Source organism: Bos javanicus, chromosome 18, assembly GCF_032452875.1.
Source record: "Bos javanicus breed banteng chromosome 18, ARS-OSU_banteng_1.0, whole genome shotgun sequence".
Taxonomy (NCBI): domain Eukaryota; kingdom Metazoa; phylum Chordata; class Mammalia; order Artiodactyla; family Bovidae; genus Bos; species Bos javanicus.
Genome location: NC_083885.1, coordinates 36,236,222 through 36,263,809, shown reverse-complemented (window position 1 = coordinate 36,263,809; position 27,588 = coordinate 36,236,222). Strand labels below are relative to the sequence as shown.

At 43.0% G+C, this 27,588-nt stretch overlaps 1 protein-coding gene across 1 annotated transcript in view; it reads right to left on the bottom strand.

Moving 5' to 3' along the window:
- LOC133230354 (cadherin-1) overlaps window positions 1-27,588 on the bottom strand; it is a 72,757-nt gene that overhangs the window by 3,080 nt on the left and 42,089 nt on the right. The window contains exons 3-15 of the mRNA XM_061387713.1: window positions 20,015-20,238; window positions 15,110-15,253; window positions 14,828-14,983; window positions 13,740-13,884; window positions 11,982-12,157; window positions 11,579-11,707; window positions 10,229-10,411; window positions 8,362-8,606; window positions 5,037-5,182; window positions 2,587-2,811; window positions 2,034-2,264; window positions 1,247-1,377; window positions 402-545 (exon numbers count right to left, since the gene is read on the bottom strand). Of these exons, the coding sequence (XP_061243697.1) occupies window positions 402-545; window positions 1,247-1,377; window positions 2,034-2,264; window positions 2,587-2,811; window positions 5,037-5,182; window positions 8,362-8,606; window positions 10,229-10,411; window positions 11,579-11,707; window positions 11,982-12,157; window positions 13,740-13,884; window positions 14,828-14,983; window positions 15,110-15,253; window positions 20,015-20,238 (2,279 nt within the window). The remainder of the gene's footprint in view (window positions 1-401; window positions 546-1,246; window positions 1,378-2,033; window positions 2,265-2,586; window positions 2,812-5,036; window positions 5,183-8,361; window positions 8,607-10,228; window positions 10,412-11,578; window positions 11,708-11,981; window positions 12,158-13,739; window positions 13,885-14,827; window positions 14,984-15,109; window positions 15,254-20,014; window positions 20,239-27,588) is intronic.

Sequence of the window (27,588 nt, the reverse complement as noted above, 5' to 3'; positions counted from 1 at the left end):
TGGCCCTCAAGTAGCCTTGCAATTACACATTTAATATTACATCCCAGTGCAATGCAGGGAAAGAGACCCATTAGTGAAACCAAACTGAATCTACTTTGAATCTCTTTTTCCTTCCTAATTCTATTAAATCTTTTCAAACAAGTCTCAGTTTTTCAGTATAGACTTTGCAAATTCCCAAAGACTAATTCAAAGTGCTTTTAGTTCTGAAATTTAGATGAGGCACAAATTAAAAAAAAAAAAAATAGGTGGGGAAGGGGAGGTAGCTCAGGGATCATACAAGACGAAAACATGGTAAAGGAAAGAACCTAAAGACTTTTTCTCACTTTTGACGCAATTGCTTCTCTCCAAATTTACAGATAAGCTTGTTGTACCTTGACTTTTGACTGTGCTTGCTTACTTACTTCATCAATAAAGTTTCCAATTTCATCAGGATTGGCAGGGCGGGGTCGGTACTGGGGCACACTCATGAGGGTTGGTGCCACGTCATTGCGAGTCACTTCAGGCCGAGCATCCAGGCCCCTATGTAACTGGCTCAAGTCAAAGTCCTTTAGAGAAAAAGTAAAAACAGGGTAAAGAGTAAAACAGAAACAGTCATAAACACAGGGTCATATATGGTTTACATATTATAGTACTGGATGAGGCCTTAAGTGTCAGCTGTATGATATCTACAACCATGTACCAATGTAATCTGAAATAGCAGTTTGTTTGTTTGTTTGTTTTTCCTGAAATGGTAGTTCTCAACCTATGAATCTCCAAAAAAGCACTGGAAGGAGATATAACATAAAAGCCTTGTGAGGAACACTTGTGGGAAGAGATGGAGATTGTTTTAAGAACTTTTCAAAGGATATGATTATTAGATTATTATTCAACAAATATTCACTCCTTTCCCACCATATCCTCTGTGAAAAGAACAGAAATCTATTTATGTGGGGCTTTATCCTTTGAGTTGCTTTGACCAATGGAACATTAAAACATGTGACAGAGGCAAAGGCTTTAAGTGTACTTTTCCGGGACAAAGAAGGCAGGAATTACATGGAACCTATCTGAGTGCAGGAACAAAATAAATGTTAACAATGTTTATTAATGATGTTGGTTAATGACAACATCTGTTTTCTTGGGTAAGGTCTTTAAAAAAAATACACAAAGTGACGCGTAACTATTTTACATGTCTGCCTTCTTCTAATCATTGCTTCCTCCAAATAAAGAGATTGCCATTAAGCTTTGTGCCATGGTTTTCAACACCCACCTGATCTTCTTCTCCACCTCCTTCTTCATCATAGTAATACACATTGTCCCGGGTGTCATCTTCTGGGGGCAGTAAGGGCTCTTTGACCACCCTTCTCCTCCGAACAAGTAGCAGAAGCAGCAAAATAAGGACTGGAGTAGGGAAGAGAGAGATGAGAGCCACAAATCAGCAAGGATGTAAGCAGCAGCCAGCACAGACTGGATAGACGGCTGTTAGGCAAATTACATGTCTTCACAGCCCTGAAGTTAATATATGCAGCACAACACAGTAGACAAGTACACGTGACCTCAAGTGTGGTCTTTAATTGGACCTTAAACCCATCAGTCATTTCTCAAAATCTGGGGCAAAGTACTCCGGGAGCAGAAATGGTCCAAGTAAAGGCCTTGCAGCAGGAGCAAATTGGTGTGATTAAGGAAAGGCCAGGTCAGCGGAGGGACCTCTTGTGGACCTCTGGGGAGACTGTGGCTTTGATTCTTTGAGTTAGAGCTGTTGATGGTTTGCGACAAGGGCTGTATCAGCCTCAAGGTTTCTGATACATACATATTATTATTATTCAGTTATGGGGGTGGGGCACAGTCTATAAAATCACATAGCACACAATGAAAAAACATTAAAAAATTTAAAAATTAAAAATAAATGACAGCAAAAAAATTACTTGGCATATGCTTTATCTTAAGATAAACTTTAAAATCTATTAATTAATTTTCAAGGTTTTCATCTGATCTTGGGTTATATACAGTTAACATTGTAGAAGCAAAAGGCTGGAACACTCGCCAGCAGTACTTACTCAGAAAAGCAAGGATGCCTCCGAGGATCCCCAGGATGGCGGGAACTTGCAATCCTGCTTCGGCAAAGGCCGTGGCCTTCCTGCAGTTGCTGACGATCCCATCACAGTCACATACGTGCACATCAAGTGTGGTCACCTGGTCTTTGTTCTGGTTGTCTATGAGCTTGAGATTGATTTTGTGGTCACCCAGCTCTAAGGTTTTCTTTGGCTTCAAAATCAGAGACTCACGTTCTGGAGGAAGCAACAAAAATGAGGGGATTGGAAGAGAAAAAGTTCATTCCAGACTAAACTGATTAAGGAACTAGAGACATTCCAAAACCAAGTGAAGATGACAACTATTTGAGCTGCAGCTTAATAGGCAGCATGTCACAGACTAAGATGGGAGAAACACAAAAGGACCTTTGGTTCAATGTCACAAATGTAGAAGGGACCAGGAAACATACCTTAAAAGGAGTGACAAGTGGATACTGAGAAGTGAAATTCAGAAGGGCAGGGGAGGGGAAGCAGAGGGTCAGAGCAAAGTTTCCAAAATAAGAAAGGCTCTGGTGCCCACCTTGGTCATTGTACTCAATGGTCCAATTGACACTCGCCCCATGTGTCAGTTCTGCTGTAAAGGGGGAGGTGTTCGGAGGGAGATCAGGATCATTGATGTTGATGATGTGAGGCTCAGGATTCCTCTGGCAGAAGTCCATGGTCCGGGGTTCTGGTACGGGGCCATTGTCATTCACATCATCGAGGAACAAGAGCAGGGTGCCTGTCCCAGTGGCAGGTGGAGAACCTAGTACAGAGGAAATGTCACAGCTCAGGACGACCAATGAATCCCTACTGCCTCCCATCAGACCGAATCCAAATCTTGTTCTGGCTCTTCAGGGCTACAGGACCAAACCCCAAGCTCCCCTCCAGAGCCGCCCCTCCTGCCGGTCCCCAGCCACCCTCAACTCCTGGATGGGCAGACCTCTGACTTGCTTATTCCTCACTTTGATAACAGTTACTCAAGTTATTTCTCACACCAAGGACTCCCTCTGTCTTCATACATAACTTTATTCATCCATTAAATTTATCCTCTCTATGCCAGGGTGGGAGGTGGGTAGGGAAGGGAAGGAATGAGATGAGCTTGGGATTAGCGGAGGCAAACTATTACATATAGGATGGGTACACAACAAGGTCCTACAGTATAGCACAGGGAGCTGTATTCAGTATCCTATGGCGAATCATAATGGAAAAGAATATGAAAAAGAATATATATGTATGTAACTAAGTCACTCTGCTGTACAGAAGAAATTAATACATTATAAGTCAACTATACTTCAATGAAACTTAAAAAATATATATTTTAAACCACTCTAAAAATTCCTCATCACAGGACTTCCCCAGGTGGTCAAGTGGCAAAGAATCTGCGCTCCTGATGCAGGGTTCACGGGTTCAATCCCTGGTCAGGGAACTAGATCCCACATGCCACAATTAAAAAGCTGCACGCCACCAGGAAGATTGAAGAGCCTACATGCAGAAACTAAGACCTGATGCAGCCAAATAAATAAAGAAAAAAAAAAATCCTCATCGCCCTCTATTCATTCACCCTCTCTGAACTTCCAAGGCTCTTAGGGTCATTATCACAGAGTTGAACCTTTTAAAATCACTGCAAATCGATTTTCAAACAAAATTTGGAGATTTGTACATATTTCTGTTTGTATATCTTTCACATCCTGACATAGCACTTGGTAATACAAAAGGAAGGTCCTCAAGGAATCATAGGGAAAAAAAGCCCAGAGGAATATATCTCAAATCCATAAATATTTATACCTGGGTGGCTGTAGTGATTTTTTTAACCTCTTCAAAAAATTGTGAATTAAAGAAATTTACCATTTTAACCATTTTTAAAATGTACAGTTCAATAGTGTTGGTATAATCACATGCTGTGAAACAGCTCTCCATAACTTTCTCACAAAACTGAATTCTGTACCCACTAAACAATTTCTCGTTTCCCCTTCCAGTTCCTGGGAACCACCATTCTACTTTGTCTCTATGAATCTGACCACATTAAAATCTCATCTAAGTGGAATCACACAGTATTTGTCATTTTGTGACTGGTTTATTTCACTAAGCACAATGTCCTTTGGGGAGAGAGAGGGAAAGAGACTTAACCAGAGGAACTAGCAGTTCTCTTTAACAGTAATTCCGCTTCTGAATATCTATCTGAGGGAAACACTTGCCCCCAGAGGCATGTACAAGGATGTTTACTATCATTCACAGAAATAATGGAGAACTGGAAACAATCCTGGTGTTTTTTAATGTGTGAACGGTTAAATTATGCTATATCCGCATAGGGCTTCCCTGGTAGCTCAGCTGGTAAAGAATCATCCGCGTAACATTTTACTGAAAAGAGGCAGATCTACAATGTGCCAAGATAGATCTCTGCGTCTTCAAGGCATATGTTCAAGGGAAAAAAATTAAACACGCATATGATAATAGTTTGTTTTGTAATAAAAACAAAAATAGGCTATAAATCAGACAGTAGTTTTATAATAAACCATATTTTCATATGTATATAAATGTATTCGAATACACAGAGTCTGGAAGGAGCCACACTTCACTAATGATGATGATAATATAAAGAAATGGCAGTCCTGACAGAGCATAGAATAGGTTAGCAGGCACTCTTCCAAACACTTCTACATAAATTTAAGCTAGATAGGGTATTATTATTTTGTCAGATAAAAGAAGTAAGAGACATAAAAATTAGGTAAGAAGTTCAAGTTCACACAGGTATTAAGCTTTGGTGCTAGGATCTAAGCCCAGGCCGTCTGGCTCCTATGGGGTTACAGAGCAAGTGGTAAAAAGGAACTTCTGCTTGACCTAAATTCATGCACTTTGGACAATTATTTTGAGAATGCTTTAAGAATGAAAGAAAAAGAAAGAACTCATGCCTCCAAAAGGACAGGGGCAAGGAGGTAAGCTATTTAGGAGCGGGAGACGGCAAACACTCGATGGTAGGGGCATCCTCACCATTGTCAGTGGCTATAATGAGGGCCGTGTACGTGCTGTTCTTCACATGATCAACATCCTCTCTGTCCAACTCAGCCCGAGTGGAAATGGCACCCGTTTCTGGATTAATCTCCAGCCAGTTGGCAGTGTCCCTCCAAATCCGATACCTGGAAAGACACAAGCTCTGGTTTAGAACAGGAACAGCAAACAGCAGATGGCTGAAGAAGATGAAGGTTCCTCTTTGTTGATATATACTTTGCTTCCCTATTTCATTAAAAAACAAAAAAATCACATCTATAGAAATTCTACCAGAAAGGTTTGAGGACCATCCACACACCCTTCATCCAGATTCACCCATTGTCAGTATTTTGCCATATACATAAGTGGATGCACATATAGACATAAATTCTTGTTTTGCTAAACCATTTGAGAATAAGTTGCAGACACCATGTTCCTTTACTGATGAATACTTCAGTTTGTTTCCTCCTAATAACAGAGGGATTCTCTTATATAACTATAATTTGATTTTCAATTTCAGGAAACATCACTTCATACATGGTACATATTCAAACTGTCAGCTTCCTCAGAACTGTCCTTCACAGCATCCCCACTCACCCCTGCCCCATTTAGAATCTAATCCAGGATCGGACACAGCATTTAAATGTCAGATTTCTTTCTTTTCTTTATAAACAGTTTGCGGCCATGTTTTTCATTTTGTTTTTAATTTATTTACTTGGCTGCTCCAGGTCTTAGCTGTGGCACTCGGGGTCTTTTGTTGCGGTGCCTGGACTCTCTAGTTGCTGTGTGCAGGCTCATTAGTTGTGGCACTTGGGCTTAGCTGCTCTGCATGTGCCAAGTAGGATCTTAGTTCCCCAACCAGGAATTGAACCCATGTTTCCTGCATTGCAAGGCTGATACTTAACCACTGGACCACCAAGGAAGTCCCAGACATCAGATTTCTTTAGTTTCTCTCAGACCAGCCCCCAAAGGGTACAGTAGTTCTCAACTGGTCACAATATGGCACCCAGCATCTCTGCCCTGAGCATTTGGAGATCTGTGTTGATACAGTGACTTGGAGATGTGTTGCACTATTGGCATTTAATGGGAAGTGCCAGGGAGGGTAAAGCGCCTTCTGGTCCTACACAGTCAAAAATAAATAAATAAATAAAAACGCCAAGAAAATCTTGTTAAGCAGCATCTTATTAGGAATACCAGAATCAGAAGAAACATAAGCACGAGAAACAGATACACTGCCCAGTTACCTGTCGAGGTCATGGAAAGGCTCAGAAAGGGAAATAAAGAAACTGAAGGAGGAAAGGGTCCTAGATAATTGTGGACTTATCCTCAGGACCTAAGAAGTGCACAGCAATGAACTACATATACAGAGTGGTCTTTATTCCAGGGGTAAGGGTCTCTGCAAACATTATTAACACTTGATCCTTTAACTTCCCCCAAATAGATGCTTTGAACATCTGTTTCGCTACCACAAGCTAAAATATTAACATAGCCTGGAAAACATAGAATCCCAGGCTTTATTTCCAAAACAAAAATCCTATAATATCACGTCACTAACACATCTAGCAAAAATAATAAGTACTTAATAATGTCTGTTGTATGTGCAAGTTCCTCTATTTGCCTCAAGGATGTTTTTTATAGTTGGATTGTTTGACTCTGTCTTCAAACACATTACAGTTGGTTGATTTGTCTCTTAATTAATATCCTTAATCTATGGAAGATTAAGACCTTCGCCTTTTTGTCATTATTTGTGAAGAAATCCAGTCATTGGACATAGAGCTCCCATATTCTGTATTTGACTGACTTCTTCCTTGTGGCATTTAATTTGTTCATTCTCTGCATTGCATCTAAATCAGATCCTAAGGCTTGATTAGATTCTGTTTCAGCCTTTCTTGTCTCTCTCAAATATTTATCACATTGAGTGGCACGTCGTATTGGGCTGTCCTTGCTTTTTCAGTAGATGTTGACATCTATCAGGAGGTTTGGATGATCCCAGCTGAGTTCCTCCATTAAAAACTTCTCATTATCCTCAATCCCATTGCTTCTAGCAGCTGTGAGGATCACTACCTGGAACCTTCACCGGGTCCATCCTGTACGGTGCACACGCACATTTCAAAGGTATTTATGAGTCATTCCAATCAGGGTGCCAGGATGACCTCACTTCCCAGGATAACCTCAAAAATTGAGGTTGCACTTAAACTCTTTTTGTTCCATTTACATATAATAAGTTACAGGCAATGATACTAGAATACAAACACCCCTCCCCTAAACATGAATATGCTCAGTTAATCACTAAGCCTGACTCTACTCTGGATTTGCATAACTTTTTCTTAGTAGTTCAGAGCATTCTGACAGTTTCCTCTAAAGTAAATATTAGCTGATAGGAGTCTCTCTCTGAGAAGAGGAAGTGGGCATACTGATCAAGGTCTTTGTTATCCGTGGAAAACATGCCCTTGCTAACAAGACCCAGACGTGCCATGCTTGGATTTGTGCTGATAGTCTTCCCTTTGTGCTTCCACCATTGTCACACTGGAGCACCAAGCATGCAGTCAGACCCAGCCCTCAAAAGAAGAACTTTCTTTTTCATGCATGGCCACAAGGGCATTGTTGTAGGTGGATTTGTCTGTGTGTTTTCAACATCTGTGGCTGTGATTTACATTACAGAGGTATCTTCCAAGTTAGAGGGAAAAAAGAAACAGTAAGCTACTTTCAACACAGTGCCATGTATATAAATTAAAACCACATTCCTATCATATTTTGAGAGAGAAGCACAGTAAATCTACAATGGCTGACTATGGAGGAAAGAAAAGGTGTGGGAAATGGGGGCAAAAAGCAGGGGAAAAAAAAAAAGCCAGGGACTTCCTTGGTGGTTCAGTGGTTAAGAATCTGCCTTCCAATGCAAGTGACACAGTTCGATCCCTGGTTGGGGAAGTAAGATCCCACATGCTGTGGGGCAACTAAGTCCATGCACCCCAACTAGAGAAGCCCACACAACGCAGTGAAAGATTCCACATACGGTGTGTACGTATCACTGAGTCCTTCACTGTTCACCTGAAACTATCACAACCTTGTTAATCAGCTATACCCAATACAAAATAAAAAGTTAAAAAAAAAAAAGAGAGAGATTCCACATGTCCAAAAAAGATCCTGTGTGCTATGACTAAGACCTGATGCAGCCAAATAAATATTCAATAAATAAGCAAGCAAGTCAAACAAGATAAAGGTCTTACACAGACCAACAATGATAAAATGTCATGAACAAAATAGTTTATACACATACATACGCACACACCCAGTTGCTCCACGTCTATGGAAAGCCCCTCACACTTACGTGATCTTCTGTTCCATAAATGTGTCTGGCTCCCGGGCAGTATAGGATGTGATCTCCAGGCCCACGCCAAAGTCCTCGGGCACTTCCACTCTCTTTTGAGGAGGCACAAAGATGGGGGCTTCATTCACATCTATCACATCCACAGTGACAGTGGCTGTGGAAGTGGGGAGAGTGACTTCAAAGGGGGCCACATTTGTCACTGCCACGTACAGGATGTACTGCTGCTTGGCCTCAAAATCCAAGCCCTAAAGAACAGAAAAACCAAGTTAAATCCTTTTTGGTTAGCAATATATCAGTGGTTCTGAAATCTGGCTGTAGTAAGAATTAACTTGAGGGACTTCCCTGCTGATTCAATGGCAGAGGCTCTGAGCTCCCAGTGCAGGGAGCCTGGGTTCAATCTCTGATTAGGGAATGAGATCCCACATGCCACCAACTAAGACCCAGAACAGCCAAATAAATAAAAAAATTTTTATAAAGGAAAAGAATTAACTTGAGAACTTTTTTTTTGGCCATGCAGCTTGTGGGATATTAGTTCTCCCATCAGGGACTGAACCTAGACCCTTGGCAGTGAGAGCACAGAATCCTAAGCACTGGACTGCCAAGAAATTCCCTTGAGAACTTTTAAAGAAAACAGATGCCTGGGTCCTAACCCTAGAGCCAGTGAATAGGAATCTCTGAGGCTGGGGTCTGGACGCTGGTATTTTTAAAAAGCTCCCAATGACTAATATGCAACCAATTCACGGTGAGGTCCCCAGGAAAAGAATAAAGATGAATTACATGAAATCTCAAGTGGGAAGCCTCTGTTAATAAACATAGCCCACCGAGTCATTTATTAACCCAAGACTAGTAAGAATGTTCACATCCTAGGCTGACAAGCTGTTTGTGTGGCAGCGGATAGATAGACAATGCTGCCTGGCCATCTCTTTAAACCCAGTAAGTTTAGTGGCAAAAATACGAAGTTCAGAATCAGTCAGCAGCAAGCTCAAATCCTGCCAGGACATTTCCTAGCTGTGTGATTTCAGCAATTTAACCTCAGGGTCTGTTTCCACACACATAAACATGTAGGAAAAGAAACTATCTCACAGAGGCACTGTAAGGAATAAACTGGAACTTTTATGAAGGACCTTGTACATGAAAGGAACTCAATACTACCTTCTTTCTTTTTTTGACAGAATAACATGAGAAATCCTTGACATCAAATCTTTAGTGGGAGAAAAGACTACATACTAAGTGATTCAGAAATGAAGCACCCCCTCACTTGCTCAAGGGGAGGTCTGGGGCTAATCTTGGGATTCGCTAACTTTTTGACTAACTTCAAGAAAGAAATCACTCAGCTTCTTAGGGTTTGAGTTTCCTAGACGTTTTTCACAGGCATATCTGTCCCACTTCTAAAGTCATCTGGCAAAATAGCAGTAACCATAAACCATTTTTCTTCTCATCAGCAAAACAGTTGTGGGAGATGGGCAAATGTTTCAGAGAAAGAGTGTATTAAAAGAGATGGATATGTATGGCTAAGTCTCTTCACTGTTCACCTGAAGCTACCACAATACTGTTTATCGGCTATACCCCCATACAAAATATACAGCTTTTTAAAACCTGTATTTTTAACAATGGTATTTCCTGGTAGTCCAGTGAGTCCTAGGCTCTCACTGCCAAGGGCCCAGGTTCAATCCCCGATCAGGGAACTAAAATCCCACAAGTCATGAGGTGTGGACCAAAAAAAAAAAAAAAAAGGTCCACTGGCAACTGGGAGAGCCATCTACCCCCACTCCACCCAGGCCACGCCAGGCTACACTGGAGAAGGCATCAGGGACAAGGGTCATTGGCTGGGTGGTCAATTTCTGCATCTTGCAGGAACCATACAAACCTTAGCTGTTTTCAGAGTGCCTTCATTGGTGACTGGGTCTGTGACGACGATAAATTGCTTCTCGTTATCATTTAATACTGTGTAAACAGCCTCCCATGCCGGGGTGTTGGGGTCGTCCGCATCGGTCACTGTGAGTGTGGCGATGGCCACATTAGCCTCGTTCTCAGGCACCGACCCCACGTACTGAGGAGCAAAGGAAAAGATGGGTCACTTAGGATGTACTCAGACCCAGCAGTGGAGCCAGAACTCAGGGGTCTAAAGGAGTCCTTTCTTGAGCCCAAACTTTGAGAAGAGTCTGGGAGAAGTGCCCACTCTATGAGCACGATCCTTATTTCCTGTCAGTGGAGCAGCGGCACTTAGGTGCCCTGTGGGTACCTGAAAGAGCCAAGGCCTTGCCTGTCCACACCCCTCAGCACACTCTGGCCCAGTTGCTGACACTGTCATTTATCCCCTACTCCCCTCTGCTCCCATTGCTCTCGGTGGTACCAGTAATTTTCATAGAAGTCTGGCCATTATAACCTCCTGCCCTTTGATAACATCCCACTGCACTTAGGATACATCCTGAAGTTCTAGATTCATTTCACAAGGTTCTGTAAGAGGCAGTTTCATTTGGCTCACTACACTATTTTTCAGTTCTTGCTATGCAGCAAGCTTTCTCTTGATTTGGGGCATCAAACTGTCTGTCCGAAGCTTCTCTTAAACTCATAAAACCTAGGCTAGAGTGGCAGACACTGCTGTCTACTGAATATCCATTCTCCTCTTCTTCTCTAACATTAATACATGGTTGATGGCAGCAACATGCCCAGATAAAATACTGTATTTCCAGTGTTCTTTTGCAGACAGCAGTAGCTAATGAGAGATAAAGGAAATTTATGGGATGGGTCTTCACAGAAATAAAACTTGACTTCTTCAGGTTCTCAGTACTTTCTTCTTGACTGCATTTACTAAAATTACATACAATAATTAGTTGTCTAATGTCTCCCTAGCTAGACACTTAAGCTCCATGAGAACAGAATTATTGTCTGCTGTGTTTGTGATAATATGCCCAGTGTCTAAGACAGTGCCTGGTATAAACCCAGAGGATATTTATTCAACAGATAAAACCTGGTAAGATCTGCTACCAAGATGCCCAATATAAGGACATGGATTCAGGAGGTGCATTTTGCAACTCAGAAACATAGGCCAACAGGCATCAGGCTGAGGATGACAGACAACTGGCACCTCGACCCGCTTGCTCTTTAGCCTGAAGTTGACTCGTCTGGGAAAAGTTACTTAACGGTTCACCCCTGAGATACTGGGAAACAACCAAGGACCTTTCTTTGGAGACTGTCTAAGAAGGGGCAGGGTTACCGTGGTTGGGTTGAATCTGGGAGCATTATCATTGGTGTCCAAGACTGTGATCACGGCCGTTGCAGTTGTGCTCAAGCCTTCGCCGTTAAGGTCTGCTGCTTGGACCATCAGGGTGTATGTGGGAAAACTCTGCAGAGATCAAACACAGCTGAGTCAGGACCCACAGCTACATCAGGTCCCACCCAGCTCCCAGCAGAGAAACAGATTACTTTTTCATCTGCTTAAATGCCAATAACTCCACCGGCCTGTCTGGCCTCAAATCTCCAGACAAACACTGAGATGCAAAGCTCAGACCATCACCATGCTAAATGGTGACCAGCCTTGGCAGAGTTTTGCATCATCCAGGAAATCGGGTTAATGTGTATTTGCCCTCCACACCCTCTGGATCCTCCTGAGCCCTGACCTCACGGTCCAGCCCGGTGGTGAGCACACTGATGACGCCTGTTTCCTTGTTGATGGTGAACATTTTGTTGTGCGGCAGCATGGGATCTTGGGCTAGGATTTTGTAACCGATGGCAGCGTTGTAGGTGTTCACCTCGTCATCTATATCTGTGGCCGTGACCTGCATCACAGAGGTTCCTGGAAGCAAAGAAGATTCGTTTCCAAAATTCTGACCAAAGTGCTAGTGGAGGAAGAAAGCATTCTACCAAATGAATTAATGGTGTTCCCGGAACCCAGCTGGTTCAACTGAAACATTTTAGTTCAACTGAAACATTTTTGCTCTGTCTCATACACTAAATGAATAGTGCATAAGAGAGGAAAAATCCCAGAAATTTCCACAATTCGCTTCTTAGCCACATTTCCACCTGAGAGAATGGTCATCTGAGATCACTGCCTTCAAGGTGAAAGGAAATATTTATAACATTCGTGACAAAGCACTAGTTACCAGGATACTGAAATAACTCTAAGAATCAATAGGCAGGGAATTCCCTAGTTGTCCAGTGGTTAGGATTCTGTGCTCTCACTGCCAAGGGCCTAGGTTGAATCTCTGGTTGGGGAAGTAAAAGTCCCCAAACCGAACAGTGGGGTGGGGAAGGGTGACAGAAGGTGGGGAGAAGGAGAGAACCAATAGACGAAAGACAAAAAGCCCAAGAGAAAAAAAAAAAGGGCAAAAGACTTGAACATATAAGTTGTAAAGAAACCCAAATGGTCAGCAAACATATGATGCTTCTTTATTCCATTAATAATCATAGAAATGCCATTTTACATTACACTGAGATATAATCACATACTCAACAGACTGGCCAAAAAGAAGTCTTACAATTCCATGGCGTATATTGCTAGTAGGAGTGTAAATTGGTTCAACCACCTTAGAAAACTGTTTGTCACCGTGTAGAAAAGTAAGCAAAACAAGGTATTACCCAGTGTTTAGTACACACATCAGAAAAGATGAATGAAAATAAGGGAATAATTATCACCAAAGTCAGGGTGAAAGTTGCTCAGTTATGTCCGACTCTTTGTGACCCCATGGACTGTACAGTCTATGGAATTCTCCAGGCCAGAATACTAGAGTGGGTAGCCTTTCCCTTCTCCAAGGGATCTTCCCAACACAGGTCTCCCGCATTGCAGGCGGATTCTTTACCAGCTGAGTCACAAGGGAAGCCCATGAAAGTCAGGGTAGTGGCTGCCTTCAGGGGATAGAGAGAAAAATGTGATCAGGAAGGGACTGTACAGGGGCCATAAACTACTAACAAGATCTGTTAACTTTTCTTGGCTGCACAGCATGGGGAATCTTTAGTTCCCCAACCAAAGTTTGAACTCACACTCCCTGCATTCGAAGTGTGGAGTCTAAACCACTGGACCACCAGGGAGGTCCCCAAGGATCTATTTCTTAATCAGGGAAGGTTATTCTTAAACTGCTCTATATTTGTTTATTTAGCTGCCCCAAGTCTTAGCTGCGACATGTGAGATCTCTGGAATATGGAATCTTAGCCACTGGACCACCAGGGAAGCCCAAATTGCTCCTTTCTTAAGCTGGGCTTGAACATTTTCTACATGTTTCTGTCAGGAGGATATTTTACACACACACTATCTTCCAAAGAAGTTCTGCGCCTATGAAAGGCCTGACCCCAAATGCCAGCCCCAACACTTGGGGAAGGGGGGCAGTCCAAAGAATCTAAATTGTCTTGGTGGGTGTTGAGTTCCTCATGGCTGGACACACCTGGAAGAGCGCCTTCCAGGACAGACCCCTTGAAGACCTCCTGGGTGAACTGGGGCTTGTTGTCATTCTGGTCTGTCACGGTGATCACAATCTCCATAGGCTCTTCAATGGCTTGTCCATTTGAAGACACGGCATGAGAGAAGAGCTGCAAGAGCCAAGTGAGGGTTACTCGGGAAGAGGACGTAGGAGAAGTGGTCCGATCAGAGCAGCGTGGGCTCCACTGGACCCCACTCTCTTCCACTCAAGTAAGGACTCCCCAGCACAGAACTTATCCCACACATGTGCTGCTGCTTCAGTGAGGTCATGGCACTGGTTAAGACCATGACATGGGAAGACCCATGGGCTGAAGAACACCAGGTCAAAGGCCCCATTGCCCACATGGGGGCTGAGGACCAGGGCTAGGAGATAAAGGTGGAAACCTGAGACTCTCTGACTTACTCCAAGCAGTGTCAGATCTGCTCTGGACACTTGAGTTTAGGGTTTCCCCAAGACCTTTCTGCATTTGGCATCAAGGCATTACCTTCCCAACTTCCCTGCTCTCAAGACCCAGAAATGATTTTTGTTCTCCATCATCATCACCAGCCTCTGCCTTTGTGTCATCATTGTTGTTTAGTAGCTAAGTTGTGTCTGACTCTTTGTGACCCTGTGGACTGTAGTCTGCCAGGTTCCTCTATCCATGGGATTTCCCAGACAAGAATACTGGAGTGGGTTGTCATTTCCTCCGCCAGGGGATCTTCCTGACCCAGAGACTGAACCTACGTCTCCTACATCAGCAGGCGGATTCTTTACCACTGAGGCAGCAGGGAAGCCCATCTGCCTTTATGTCAGGGACTTTTAATCCCAAGAATAGGTTGACATCTTGGGTCTAAGATCATGTCTGATACCTCGAGACTCTCTCCAACTTTATTCCTAACAAAAACAGCCCCTAGTTTTTCCCAGGTTCTCCTGTCATTTCTCCTTATTGACAGGTCTAGACAAGTCAAGCTCTTCAAACGTCCAGAGCATCTGATCTACGACCAACATGAGTTGACCAAAATATTTTGGAAACATGTAACCCCATCATTAACAAGCTTCTAAGAGACACTCACAATGTACTTGGCAATCTGTTCTCTATCCAGAGGCTGTGTCACTTTTAACCATCCTGTTTCTCTTTCAATAATAAAAACACCGACAGGGGGTGTATCAGCTCCTTGGCCAGTGATGCTGTAGAAAACTTGAGTTTCTTTCTCCTTGTTAGATTTGATCTGGAGACAAAGCAGAGAGAGATGAATGAGCAAGAAAGGATCCTGACATTGGTTGTTTCCCTTTTCTCTCCTAGGTCCTTCTCGGCCAAATTCCCTCCCAGAGAAATAGGGAACTTCCTTCTGTACCTGGACCAGCGACTTAGGAAATGGGCCTTTCTCATTTTCTGGGCAGCTGATAGGAGGAATAACCCAGTCTCTCTTCTGTCTCCTGAGACCATGGTGGGGACCAGGAAATGTGAGCACTTCCGTCTGGGTTCCAGAGGGAGAGTCCTGAAAGGAAAGAAGTTGAGGAACAAAATGGGATCATTTAGGCGAGATGATACAGGCTGAACAGTTCAAACTACCCAATAAGAATCTCCAGTCTTCTGAGAGAAAGACATGGTTTCCATTTAGTAACAAACGAAACAGCCAAAACAAAACCCAATGAACCCTTTACCATATCACCAAGCTGGTTTTCTCTTTGGATCTTTCCTGGTGTCCAGAGTTCAGGCAATCATGCATACAAGATTACAGGGTTTGAGGGTTTGACATTACTTTATGAATTATATCAAGTCCACATTACACACCCGTGTTGTTTTGGGGTTCTTTTTTGTTTTTTGGCTGCATAGCATGCAGGAACTTAGTTCCCTGACCAGGAATTAAACCCTCACCCTCTGCAGTAGAAGCACAGAGTCTTAACCTCTGGACCACCAGAGAAGTCCCAACATTTGTCATTTTTAAAGGACATTATGCCCCCAATGACTTAATATCAGAGCTTATGCAACAATTTGATATCCCAGTGTTTTAATTTTTTCTCTTATATTTTTCCTAGGGATACAGGTCTCCAAAGTGGAGTTAGCCTACAGAATAAGTTTTAGGAACTGATACTAAGGATTACTTTGTGATCAATACTAATCCCTTAATCTCACTGTGTTATTCTATTGGTTTGGTTGCCATTTGCTCTAACAAAAGTTGTTGGATGGGAACCAAAAACGCCCTTTGAGACTCATATTGAACGGCTTTCATGTGCGATAAAGATAGCTTTTTAGGCACACACAGCGAAATGAGATAGCTGAAGATGGAAGGAAAGATCTTCCGAATTGTTTAAGTTAAAGTGATTGGCAATAACACAGTAAAGGCTCCAGAGGACAATTCCATCTGCCATCTCCCACACTGTCACTGATGCCTGTCTATGACGTGTGTGTCAAACCTTATTTCTTACTTTTAAAAATGTGATTCAAAATGCACAGGACAGACATGAAACATGACCAGATAGCATCACAAAATCCTTCTCATTCTTTTGTACTAGTCACTCACACACTCCTTAACACATACACACACACACTCTGCATTCATCTTCTAGAGAAGCAGTCCCACCCTGGCCACCGGCAGGCTGTGGAGCCAGGCTGACTGGCTTTGCATCCTCACTGTGACACCTTGGGCTAGATTATTTAACTTCTGTGTCCTACATTTTCCTAATGTCTAAAATGAGGATTATATCAGTACCTGCCTCACAGGGTCCTTGAAAAGTGAAAAGTGAAAAGTGAAAGTCACTCGTGTCCGACTCTTTGCGATTCCATAGACTGTAGTCTGTCTCTCTCCTCTGTCCATGGAATTCTCTAGGTTGCCATTTCCTTCTCCAGGGGATCTTCCCAAACTGGGGATCAAACCCAGGTCTCCTGCATTGCAGGTGGATTCTTTACCAGCTGAGCCACAAGGGAAGCCCTATAGGGTCCTTGGAAGGATTAAATGTGATACCAGTGTTGCAATAAAGCACTTAGGATAGTGTCTGAGGAATTCCCTGGTGGTCTAGTGGTCAAGAATCTGCTTGTCAAGGCAGAAGACACAGGTTTAATTCGTGGTCCAGGAAGATTTCACATACCGTGGGGCAACTAAGCCCATACCCCACAACTAATGAAGCCCAAGAGCCTAAATCCCATGCTCCATAACAAGAGAAGCCACTGCAGTGAGATATCCCTGCTCCTTCAACAAGAGAAAGCCTGCAAGCAGCAAATGAAAACCCAGTGCAGCAAAAAAAAAAAAAAACAATAGTGCTTGAAACAGTAAGTGCTCGACAAATGCTAACAAAGATGATGGTTGGACTGGTTGGAAAACAGAGTTATAGTTTTAATGAAATGGAGTTTGAGGTATGACCTGAACACAGGAACAAATATTAAACTGATTCTCGATACTACATCTTAAGCCTAAAAATGACCATTTTGCACAGCCGTGGTGAACAAACAGACCTTGATGTATGAATGCAAATTCATTTGCCATACTGAAGAGGAAGGCAAAGCGCATACTTTGCTGACATCAAGATTACAGAACATTTTCAGAGAATGATAATAAATAATGATGAACACTATGCTGGCAAAACATAACATTAACATCTTTATGTGTGAAATTATTATTTTTTTTAAAGATATTTATTCATTTATTTAGCTGTGTCATGCAGCTTGCAGGATCTTAGTTCCATGACCAGGGATTGAACCTGGGATCTTGCCAACCCAGAATCCTAATGATAGGCCACAAGGGAACTCTCATCCTGTGTGAAATTAAAGGGAATCATGTTTAAGCATAAACAAACTGAATATAGGATCCATCCCTCAGGAAAAAAGGATACCAGACCAGAAAACTTATCCAACCTAAGAGAAAGAACTAGAAAGTTAGATTGATTTATAGTCTTCCCCCAGCTTTCTTGAGGTATAACTGATAAAATAAAAAACTGTTTCTATTTAATAGAAAACATCATGTGATGTTTTGATATAAATATACAGGATCTATTCTTATATGAATGAAAAGAGAGGTAAGATTGTCACCCCTTCCAATGTAGGGCCATCTGGAACCACAAGAGTGCTTTGAACTGGAGACAAACCAAAGGCATCCTCAAACCAGTTGTGGCAGACTTGCCACCTTACCATCCAGGCTTCCCTGGTGGCTCAGATGGTAAAGAATCCACCTGCAATGTGGGAGACCTGGGTTCGATACCTGGGTTGGGAAGATCCCCTGGAGAAGGTAATGGCTACCCACTCCAGTATTCTTGCCTAAAGAATTCCATGGACAGAGGAGTCTGGCAGGTTACAGTCCATAGGGTCACAAAAAGTCAGACACAACTGGCAGATTTTCACTTTCACTCAATATCTGTTCTTTTTTAAAAACAAAAACTTCTTTCCCTTTCTCCCACGCTTTCTCTTGAGATTATATATATATATAATCCAACAATGTACCCAAGTAAAACTACACTTCCTGTACTACACCTGCTGCTAGGTGTGACCATGAAGCCACATTCTGACTAATGAGATATAAGAGGAAATACTGCTTCAAAATTCCACAAAGTCTTCTTTAAAATGTGGACAGCTAAGTGATACATTTTGGGGCTTCATCCCGTTCAACTTCCTACTGTCCAGAGGAAAGATGTGATGACTGGAGCTCCAGCAGCCATCTTGGACCACGAGGTATCATTGAGGACAGAAGCCATATATGTGCTAAGGATGACAGAATAAAAAAGAAAGAAAGAACCTAGCTTCCTGATGACTGCAAGAGTGTCAATAATGATCACAAGTTACAACTGAATTGCCTAAACCTGAAAGACAAATACTGTTTTACATAAACCACTGCAATGTGTGCTTTTCTATAACATGTATTTGAAGGCAGATGGCAAAGGTGGAGAAGTAAAGTTGAAAGACCAACTTTGTTTCCATCTTTGGCTCACAAGAGGCCTCCATGCACCACTATCTAGCAAGAACTTACCAGACAGGACTAACATGAATGATGGTATCAGTTGGAGACCTGAGTCAGGAAGCTATGTTAATTTAGTTCTACTAAGTTCCCCATTTTTCTGGTCTGTCCAATTACACCAGAGAGAAAAAAAAAAAAAATGATCTCCCAGGAGTATTAAATTCCTAGAATCTCAGCAGTCTTCAGGGAGAAAAACTAGAGCCAGCCTGAATGGCTTTGGCACTTACAATACTTCTACACTCCCAGGATACAACTACAATAGCCCCCTAGAGAGACGTTCAATAGGAAGCACCATGGGAGCAGTTTAGAAACTGGCAAAGGCATCCGGCTTTGGGTAACAATTTCAGAAACATTCTTGCCAAGAACCTGGGCAGACTTATATCCTTTTCTCTGTGGCCAATCCACCCATCTGTCCACTCTGGGCTCCTGGTATGTGCCAGACTCAAGGGCCAGGCATTGCAAATTCAGTGGGAAAGGAGCTCGTGGAAATTGCAATCCAATCAGGCCAAAGATTCATAGTGATTCCTCCCGTTCTTTGCCAAGACCCTCCCCACTAGAGACATGAAGAGCAAAATGACCAGAAAACTGACTTTGTGTAAATCCTTCCTCCAGGTAGAGAATGAGCAGAAAAGTTAAAAATGACTGACTTACTTGTTATATGCCTTCCATAGTTTCACCATCTTACAAGTATTAATTTATGTAGTCAGTATCATCTCCATTTTACAGATAAATTCAAGCACAGACAGATTAAATAACTCCCCCATGGGACTTCCCGGTGGTCTGGTGGCTAAGACTCTGTGTTCCCAATTCAGGGGGCCCAGGTCAGGGAACTAGGGAACTAGATCTCCCATGCTGCAACTGAGAGTTTGCATGCTGCATACAACTAAACATCTCAAGTGTCACAATTAAGACTTGGCACAGTCAATAAATAAATAATTTAAAAATAAGTACTCAATTCCAGACAGAATCCATGCCCTTACCCTTACTCTACACTATCTGCAGAAATAAGGTAGTATTTCTTGCGATCAGCCTAACAACAACAAATCAATAGCAAGAATTAGTTCAGTTGGACCATGCAGCTATTTTGCATCCCGTCCCTCTACCCGCAGAGGGCATTGGCAGTGTCTGGAGGCAATTTTGGTTGTCACAGCTGGCAGTGTTACTAGCTTCTAGCAGTTAAGACCAGGGATGCTGCTAAATGTCATAGAGCGCAGAGGACATCCCCATAATCCCCATAGAAATTATCCAGCCCCAAATGTAAATTAAGCAGCAGACTAAAATAATAGTGAACTTCCAAGAAACACTCCAACTTACATGATGACCGTGGTGGTGGTGGTGGTGCGCTGATACCTCCAGTGTCACTTTGGTGGAGAGCTTCCTGTGGGTGGAGTCCCAGGCATGGACAAGAAAACTTAGCTCTGGACGATGAAGGTGTACAGGTCGTCTGACTGTAAGCATGCCATCTGTGTGCACTTTGAATCGGGTGTCATCAGAAACATAGACTGTCCTTGGTAGGCCAGCACATCCTTCAAAACTCACTGCAGGGCGTAAATGACAGTGATTAGAAAACTGGGGAGATGAAACAGCATTCCTTTTCTAGAAACTGAACTTCATTCACCCACTAAAAGTCTAACTCACACAAAACAGGCGCAAGGAAAACAAACCAGAGTCTGGTGACAAACGGCAAAGACGACAAAGTAGCAGGTGCCATCTTCACAAGCCCAGGGCGATTTAACTGTGGTGACTCTTTTCTCATCCACTTGGAGACTGAGAACGATAACCTGCCTAGAAAGTAACCTCCTTTTCAGTAACAAAAAAGGGCCTCTCCTTCAGATGACTCTTGATTACTTGAAAAATAACTGAGACAGAATACCTATTGAGTCCAAAAGTTACAGACTGAGGTACAATGAGATACTATGGATTAACGACATTTAAATAAACAATGTAGGGACTTCCCTGGCAGTCCAGCAGTTAAACAATCTGACTTCCAATGCAGGGGATGCAGGTTTAATCCCTGGTTGGGAAACTAAGATCCCACATGCCGCAGGGTAACTAAGCCCACAGCTACTGAGCCCGCATGCCTCAACAAAGAGCCCATGCAGCCAAAATTAAAAATAAACAGATAAATAAGCAAACAGTTTACATTTCAATAAACAGTGGCAGATAATAAGAGGAAGCCAGCAGGACATAATGGTTAAGAGTAAGGGCTTGGGCAAATTTTTTAACCTCAGTCTCTTCATCGGGCTTCCCTGTGCCTCAGCTGGTAAAGAATGCACCTGCAGTGCGGGACACGTGGGTTTGGTTCCTGGGTTGGGAAGGTCCCCTGGAGAAGGTAACGGCTAACCACTCAAGTATTCTGACCTGGAGAATTCCATGGACAGAGGAACCTGGCAGACTACAGTCCAAGGGGTCGCAAAGAGTCAGACACGATTGAGTGACTTTCACTTTCTTTTCTTCATCTTCAAAATGAGGATAATCATAGTGCTCACTCTTCAAACATGGTCTTATTTACTGTCAAGGGCAGGGCTCAGGTCCCAGCTCTGTTTATTAGCTCTGAGACCTTGGGCACATCACTGAATCTCTCGGTGCTCCAGTTTACCCATCTGTAGAATGAAGGTATTTGACAACAACTACTTCCTAGGATTGTTTTAAGATACACAGAACAGTGCTTGGCACATACTAGACACTTCATTTATTCAGTATTCCACAAAAGACGTTGATAATGGCAGATATTCATTTAGAACTGATTATATGCTTATTTTCTGAGGCCTTGAGAGGTAATGCCTGCTTGCAATCTGAGACCACCCAGTGGAGAAGCTGTCAGGGAGACAGTGAAGTCACTGTCAGGGGAGACAGTGAAGATTTCACAGGAAAATCTTCAACCTGATCATACAGTGCAGTGAGACAAATGCAAAAGACAGAAGACTACTTGGATGAGGGAACTTAGGATCAGTGGCTTAGAGACAAAGCTACTTAAAACTTTACAGTCATTAAAGTATTAAAACTTAAAAAGTATTAATACCCAATGCTGGAGAAGCTGTGGTGAAAAGTGTCTGCATTACACATCAGAGTCCCAAAGGACTCATTTAACAAGTTTCCATCAAATAATTTGTCAGACATTGTGCTGGCAGTAAGGACAAAATTGTGAACAGACAGGCAAGGCACCTGCTTCCATTGAGCTTATACTATATTGTGAAAGAGATGGACACATAACAAAACTGAATCTCAGGTAGTGACAAATGCTAGACATAAAGGAATTTAAAAAGAGGATAATATAAGAGTGATGGGGTGGGGGAAGAGTGATGGAGAAGAAGTATGGGGAGTGTATAACTTTTACTGGATGGTGAAAGCTGGCCTCTCTGAAGTTGTAGGTGTCTGAGCTGAGACCTGAAGGAGTCAGCCTTATAGAGATCTTGGCTCAAGAGCCTTCCAGGCAGAAGGAACAGTCGATGAAAGTTCCTTCAGGGAAACTCAAATCGGTCTATTCTCCCTTTCAAATAATTATCTCTCATTCCTCCAGTGCAATTCTTAGTTTTTCCAAGAGATCTTTTATTTTAAAAAAGTTCTGTTCTTTTGCCTATTTTACATGACTAAACTAAGCACAGCATAGACACTTCTACATGGACATGGATCAGGTCTCTGCCAGAAAGCCCTCAAGTTGGTTATGGTGTCTGGGCTGCAGTTTTCATTTGTTCCACTAGGGGCCACCATTGCCAACTTTTCTGGCACCAACAGCCCCACCCTTGCTAGAGAAAATAAGACCTTGGTCGCTAAGAGTCCGATACAACTGAGTGACTTCACTTTCACTTTTTACTTTCATGCATTGGAGAAGGAAATGGCAGCCCACTCCAGTATTCTTGCCTGGAGAATCCCAGGGACAGAGGAGCCTAATGGGCTGCTGTCTATGGGGTCGCACAGAGTCAGACACGACTGAAGCGACTTAGCAGCAGCAGGGGGCAGAGGATAAGCACCACGATTATTCCCATTTTGTAGATGAAGAAACTGAGGCTCACAGAGGTTAAGACATTTGTTTGATCCCTATAACTAGTGAACAGCAGAGTTGGGATGGCCCTTAATATGAGTAACCTAGTCTCAATCACTCCTGAACCCTCCTTTGCCAGTTTGTTTAAAAAAAAAAAAATTAAAACCATGTCACATGCCTACCCTCACCTTTTAGTCTGGTTCTACAACTGATTTCCCAAGTTTGAAGGGGTTGGGGAGGGGTGAGCATGGCAAGGATTTTTAAAAATGACAGGAAGAGGTTGACAAGAACAGCCTCAGAGTCTGTGACTGGAATGATTATATAAACCCAGATTTTTTCATGTTCTTGCAGAGTGACCTTACACAAAATGCGTAACCTCTCTGGGCTTCAGTTTTTTCTACTGGCACCTGAAGGATACCACTGACTGAGCCCACCTCTTCAGGGTTTTGTGAGATTAAACAAGACAGTGAATGTGCTCACAACGTTCTCCCACCCACACCCCAGCAGAAACAATGGGGCCACTGGGCTGTGTTTGGGGGGCTGGCCATATAATCAGGGAACAAGAGCCGCCCTCATTTTCCACACTGAATTCTGTTCCCCAGCTGGCCCAGACCTGGGCAGTGAGAGCTGGGACGAGCATGATTGGACTTGCCAAGAGTGGCAGCCTGAAAAAATGAAAATGGTTTTGCAAATAACTTAATGCAAGGCTCTTAACCTGCTGTGGGGCATCTTGGCTTAATGGTGGCTAAGCCCTGCCCTGTGAGAAGTGACATAAGTAGTGAACGCGCCACAGGCAGGCCCAACCTGAATTTCCAGGTGCTCATTAAGGCCCATTATCTTTCTGTGCAACCTGAGCCTCTGGGCCGATTAGCCAGAAATTACAGAAATGACTGAGGGGATCTCCAGTTCTGAGAAGGCTCTGGGAAGCTGGCTTCAACCCTGGCAAGGGCTGGACAGTGCCTCAGAGCCACAGGGCACACTAACGCCAGCATGTAGGGGAAACAAGACTGGCAAACTGTAGAAACCAGATCAGTATATGAAGATGGGTATATTTGAACATTTCTTTTAAAAAAAAAAAAGTGTTATTTTTTTCTGTCTGCACTGTACGACACGTCTTAGTTCCCTGACCAGGGACTGAACTCTCGCTCCTTACAGTGGAAGCGTTTCAGCCACTGGACTGCCAGGGAAGTCCTACTTGAACATTTCTAAAATAAAAAGTTAAATAAAAAAGACAGCAAAGAACTAAGTATTAAATCAGCATGTTGTCCTTTCCTAAACCAGTCATTTGGTCACTTGGTTTCAAAACTAGATCCTAATGACAAGAGCCAAGAACCCACTGGCCATCTCTAAATGGGAAGATCTTTTCACCACAATAACATCATCATCACCATCAAAAACTAGATTCAACAGCTTCAACTACCTTTTATTCACTATTTTCTTAATATCTAAACATTTAAGAACATTGTGTGTCAGGTTCTACTCTAAGCACTTCACAAATACTAACTCATTTAATCCCAGAACTCTGTGAAGTCACTGTCATCAGTGTCCCCTTTTTATAGAGGGGGAAACTGAGGCAGTTACTAAGTGGCAGAGCCTAGACTGGGACTTAGATACGTCTGAGAGCTCACGCTCCTGACCACTCTGCCTCTCTACAAGTCAGACTCTTGTCCTGTGCTCCTTATGTCTGTTAGGGGAAGCACAGGGACTGAAACCACCCACCCTGGCCAGGCACCATAGTAACCATCTGCATGAGTTGTTTTATGACAGGAGATCCTGATAAAGAATAGGGGACTAATAAGCCACCACCAACCGAAAGAGTTCAGGAAATGTCAAAAGGAGATGCTGCATGTCCGTCCACTTCCCAGAATCCCTCTCGCTAGCATCCATCTTGGCTGAGCGATGCGTGCGCCACCAGGAAAGATTCTGAATTAGAATGATTGGCCAAAGACCACCGGGAAACTAATCCCATCACCATAAGACTGTGAGCCACGCAGCAGAGCAGTTCTCCTGGGTTCCCTTGCCCTACTGCTCTCCAGCCGGGTGCCCTTTCCCAATAAAATCTCTTGCTTTGTCAGCACATGTGTCTACTCGGACAATTCATTTCCAAGCGTTAGACAAGAGCCCAGTTTCAGGCCCTGGAAGGGGTCCCCCTTCCTGCAACAAGTCCAGTTTTCTGATTGAATCCCCCACCCCAGGCCATCTTGTGGTGTAGGCATCACCTGTCCCATTTTCTCTGTCCTGAATTAAAGGCTGGTGGGTGGAGGGGCCAGGCTGTCTGATCCCAGAATGAGTGTTCTTCACTACTCTTCCCATTTGCAGTCTGGGGATGGAATACTTCTTATGGGGCGGGGCGGTAGAAAAAAGACATTCCAGAGCAGTTGGAATTCTACACTGCAGGAGGTTGACAGTAATTTGAGTGGAAGTGGAGGGAAGGTTGAAAGAGGTACAGATCAGATCAGATCAGTCGCTCAGTCGTGTCCAACTCTTCTCGACCCCATGAATCACAGCACGCCAGGCCTCCCTGTCCATCACCAACTCCCGGAGTTCACTCAGACTCATGTCCATCGAGTCAGTGATGCCATCCAGCCATGTCATCCTCTGTCGTCCCCTTCTCCTCCTGCCCCCAATACCTCCCAGCATCAGAGTCTTTTCCAATGAGTCAACTCTTTGCATGAGGTGGCCTAAGTATTGAAGTTTCAGCTTCAGCATCATTCCTTCCAAAGAAATCCCAGGGCTGATCTCCTTCAGAATGGACTGGCTGGATCTCCTTGCAGTCCAAGGGACTCTCAAGAGTCTTCTCCAACACCACAGTTCAAAAGCATCAATTCTTTGGCGCTCAGCCTTCTTCACAGTCCAACTCTCACATCCGTACATGACCACTGGAAAAACCATCGCCTTGACTAGACGGACCTTTGTTGGCAAAGTAATGTCTCTGCTTTTCAATATGCTATCTAGGTTGGTCATAACTTTCCTTCCAAGGAGGAAGTATCTTTTAATTTCATGGCTGCAGTCACCATCTGCAGTGATTTTGGAGCCCAAAAAATAAAGTCTGACACTGTTTCCACTGTTTCCCCATCTATTTCCCATGAAGTGATGGGACCAGATGCCATGATCTTCGTTTTCTGAATGTTGAGCTTTAAGCCAACTTTTTCACTCTCCACTTTCACTTTCAACAAGAGGCTTTTTAGTTCCTCTTCATTTTCTGCCATAAGGGTGATGTCATCTGCATATCTGAGGTTATTGATATTTCTCCCGGCAATCTTGATTCCAGCTTGTGCTTCTTCCAGCCCAGCGTTTCTCATGATGTACTCTGCATATAAGTTAAATAAGCAGGGTGACAACATACAGCCTTGACGTACTCCTTTTCCTGTTTGGAACCAGTCTGTTGTTCCATGTCCACTTCTAACTGTTGCTTCCTGACCTGCATACAAATTTCTCAAGAGGCAGATCAGGTGGTCTGGTATTCCCATCTCTTTCAGAATTTTCCACAGTGTATTGTGATCCACACAGTCAAAGGCTTTGGCATAGTCAATAAAGCAGAAATAGATGTTTTTCTCGAACTCTCTTGCTTTTTCCATGATCCAGTGGATGTTGGCAATTTGATCTCTGGTTCCTCTGCCTTTTCTAAAACAAGCTTGTTCATTACGAAGTTCACGGTTCACATACTGCTGAAGCCTGGCTTGGAGAATTTTGAGCATTACTTTACTAGCGTGTGAGATGAGTGCAATTGTGTGGTAGTTTGAGCATTCTTTGGCATTGCCTTTCTTTGGGATTGGAATGAAAACTGACCTTTTCCAGTCCTGTGGCCACTGCTGAGTTTTCCAAATTTGCTGGCAAATTGAGTGCAGCACTTTCACAGCATCATCTTTCAGGATTTGGAATAGCTCAACTGGAATTCCATCACCTCCACTAGCTTTGTTCGTAGTGATGCTTTCCAAGGCCCAATTGACTTCACATTCCAGGATGTCTGGCTCTAGGTGAGTGATCACACCATTGTGATTATCTGGGTCGTGAAGATCTTTTTGTAGGGTTCTTCTGTGTATTCTTGCCAGCTCTTCTTAATATCTTCTGCTTCTGTTAGGTCCAAACCATTTCTGTCCTTTATTGAGCCCATCTTTGCATGAAATGTTCCTTTGGTATCTCTGATTTTCTTGAAGAGATCTCTAGTCTTTCCCATTCTGTTGTTTGCCTCTATTTCTTTGCATTGATTGCTGAAAAAGGCTTTCTTATCTCTCCTTGCTATTCTTTGGAACTCTGCATTCAGATGTTTATATCTTTCCTTTTCTCCTTTGCTTTTCACTTCTCTTCTTTTCACAGCTATTTTTAAGGCCTCCCCAGACAGCCATTTTGGTTTTTTGCATTTCTTTTCCATGGGGATGGTCTTGAGCCCTGTCTCCTGTACAATGTCACGAACCTCATTCCATAGTTCATCAGGCACTCTATCTATCAGCTCTAGGCCCTTAAATCTATTTCTCACTTCCACTGTATAATCATAAGGGATTTGATTTAGGTCATACCTGAATTGTCTAGTGGTTTTCCCTACTTTCTTCAATGGAAAGAGGTACAGTTGGAGGCAGTTTTTAAAAACGTAACTTCCTGAAACATTTTTGTATTGTATGGTATGTTACAATTACAGTGAGTCACTTTTTAAAATGACAAAGAGAAGAGTGAGGTAACAAGCGCCTTTAGGGATTTCCCTCATGTCCAGTGGCTAGACTCTGTGCTTGCAAGCAAGAATTTGCAAGCCACAACAAAAGATCCCACAACTAAGACCTGGTGCAGCCACGCAGCCAAACAAATAAAATATATATATGTGTGTATTCTAAAAAGCATCTTCAGAACACTGTGACTCCTGTAAATTGTCATTCATCCTACAACTGCCCCATTTTCTTGCGTATTTGGCAGA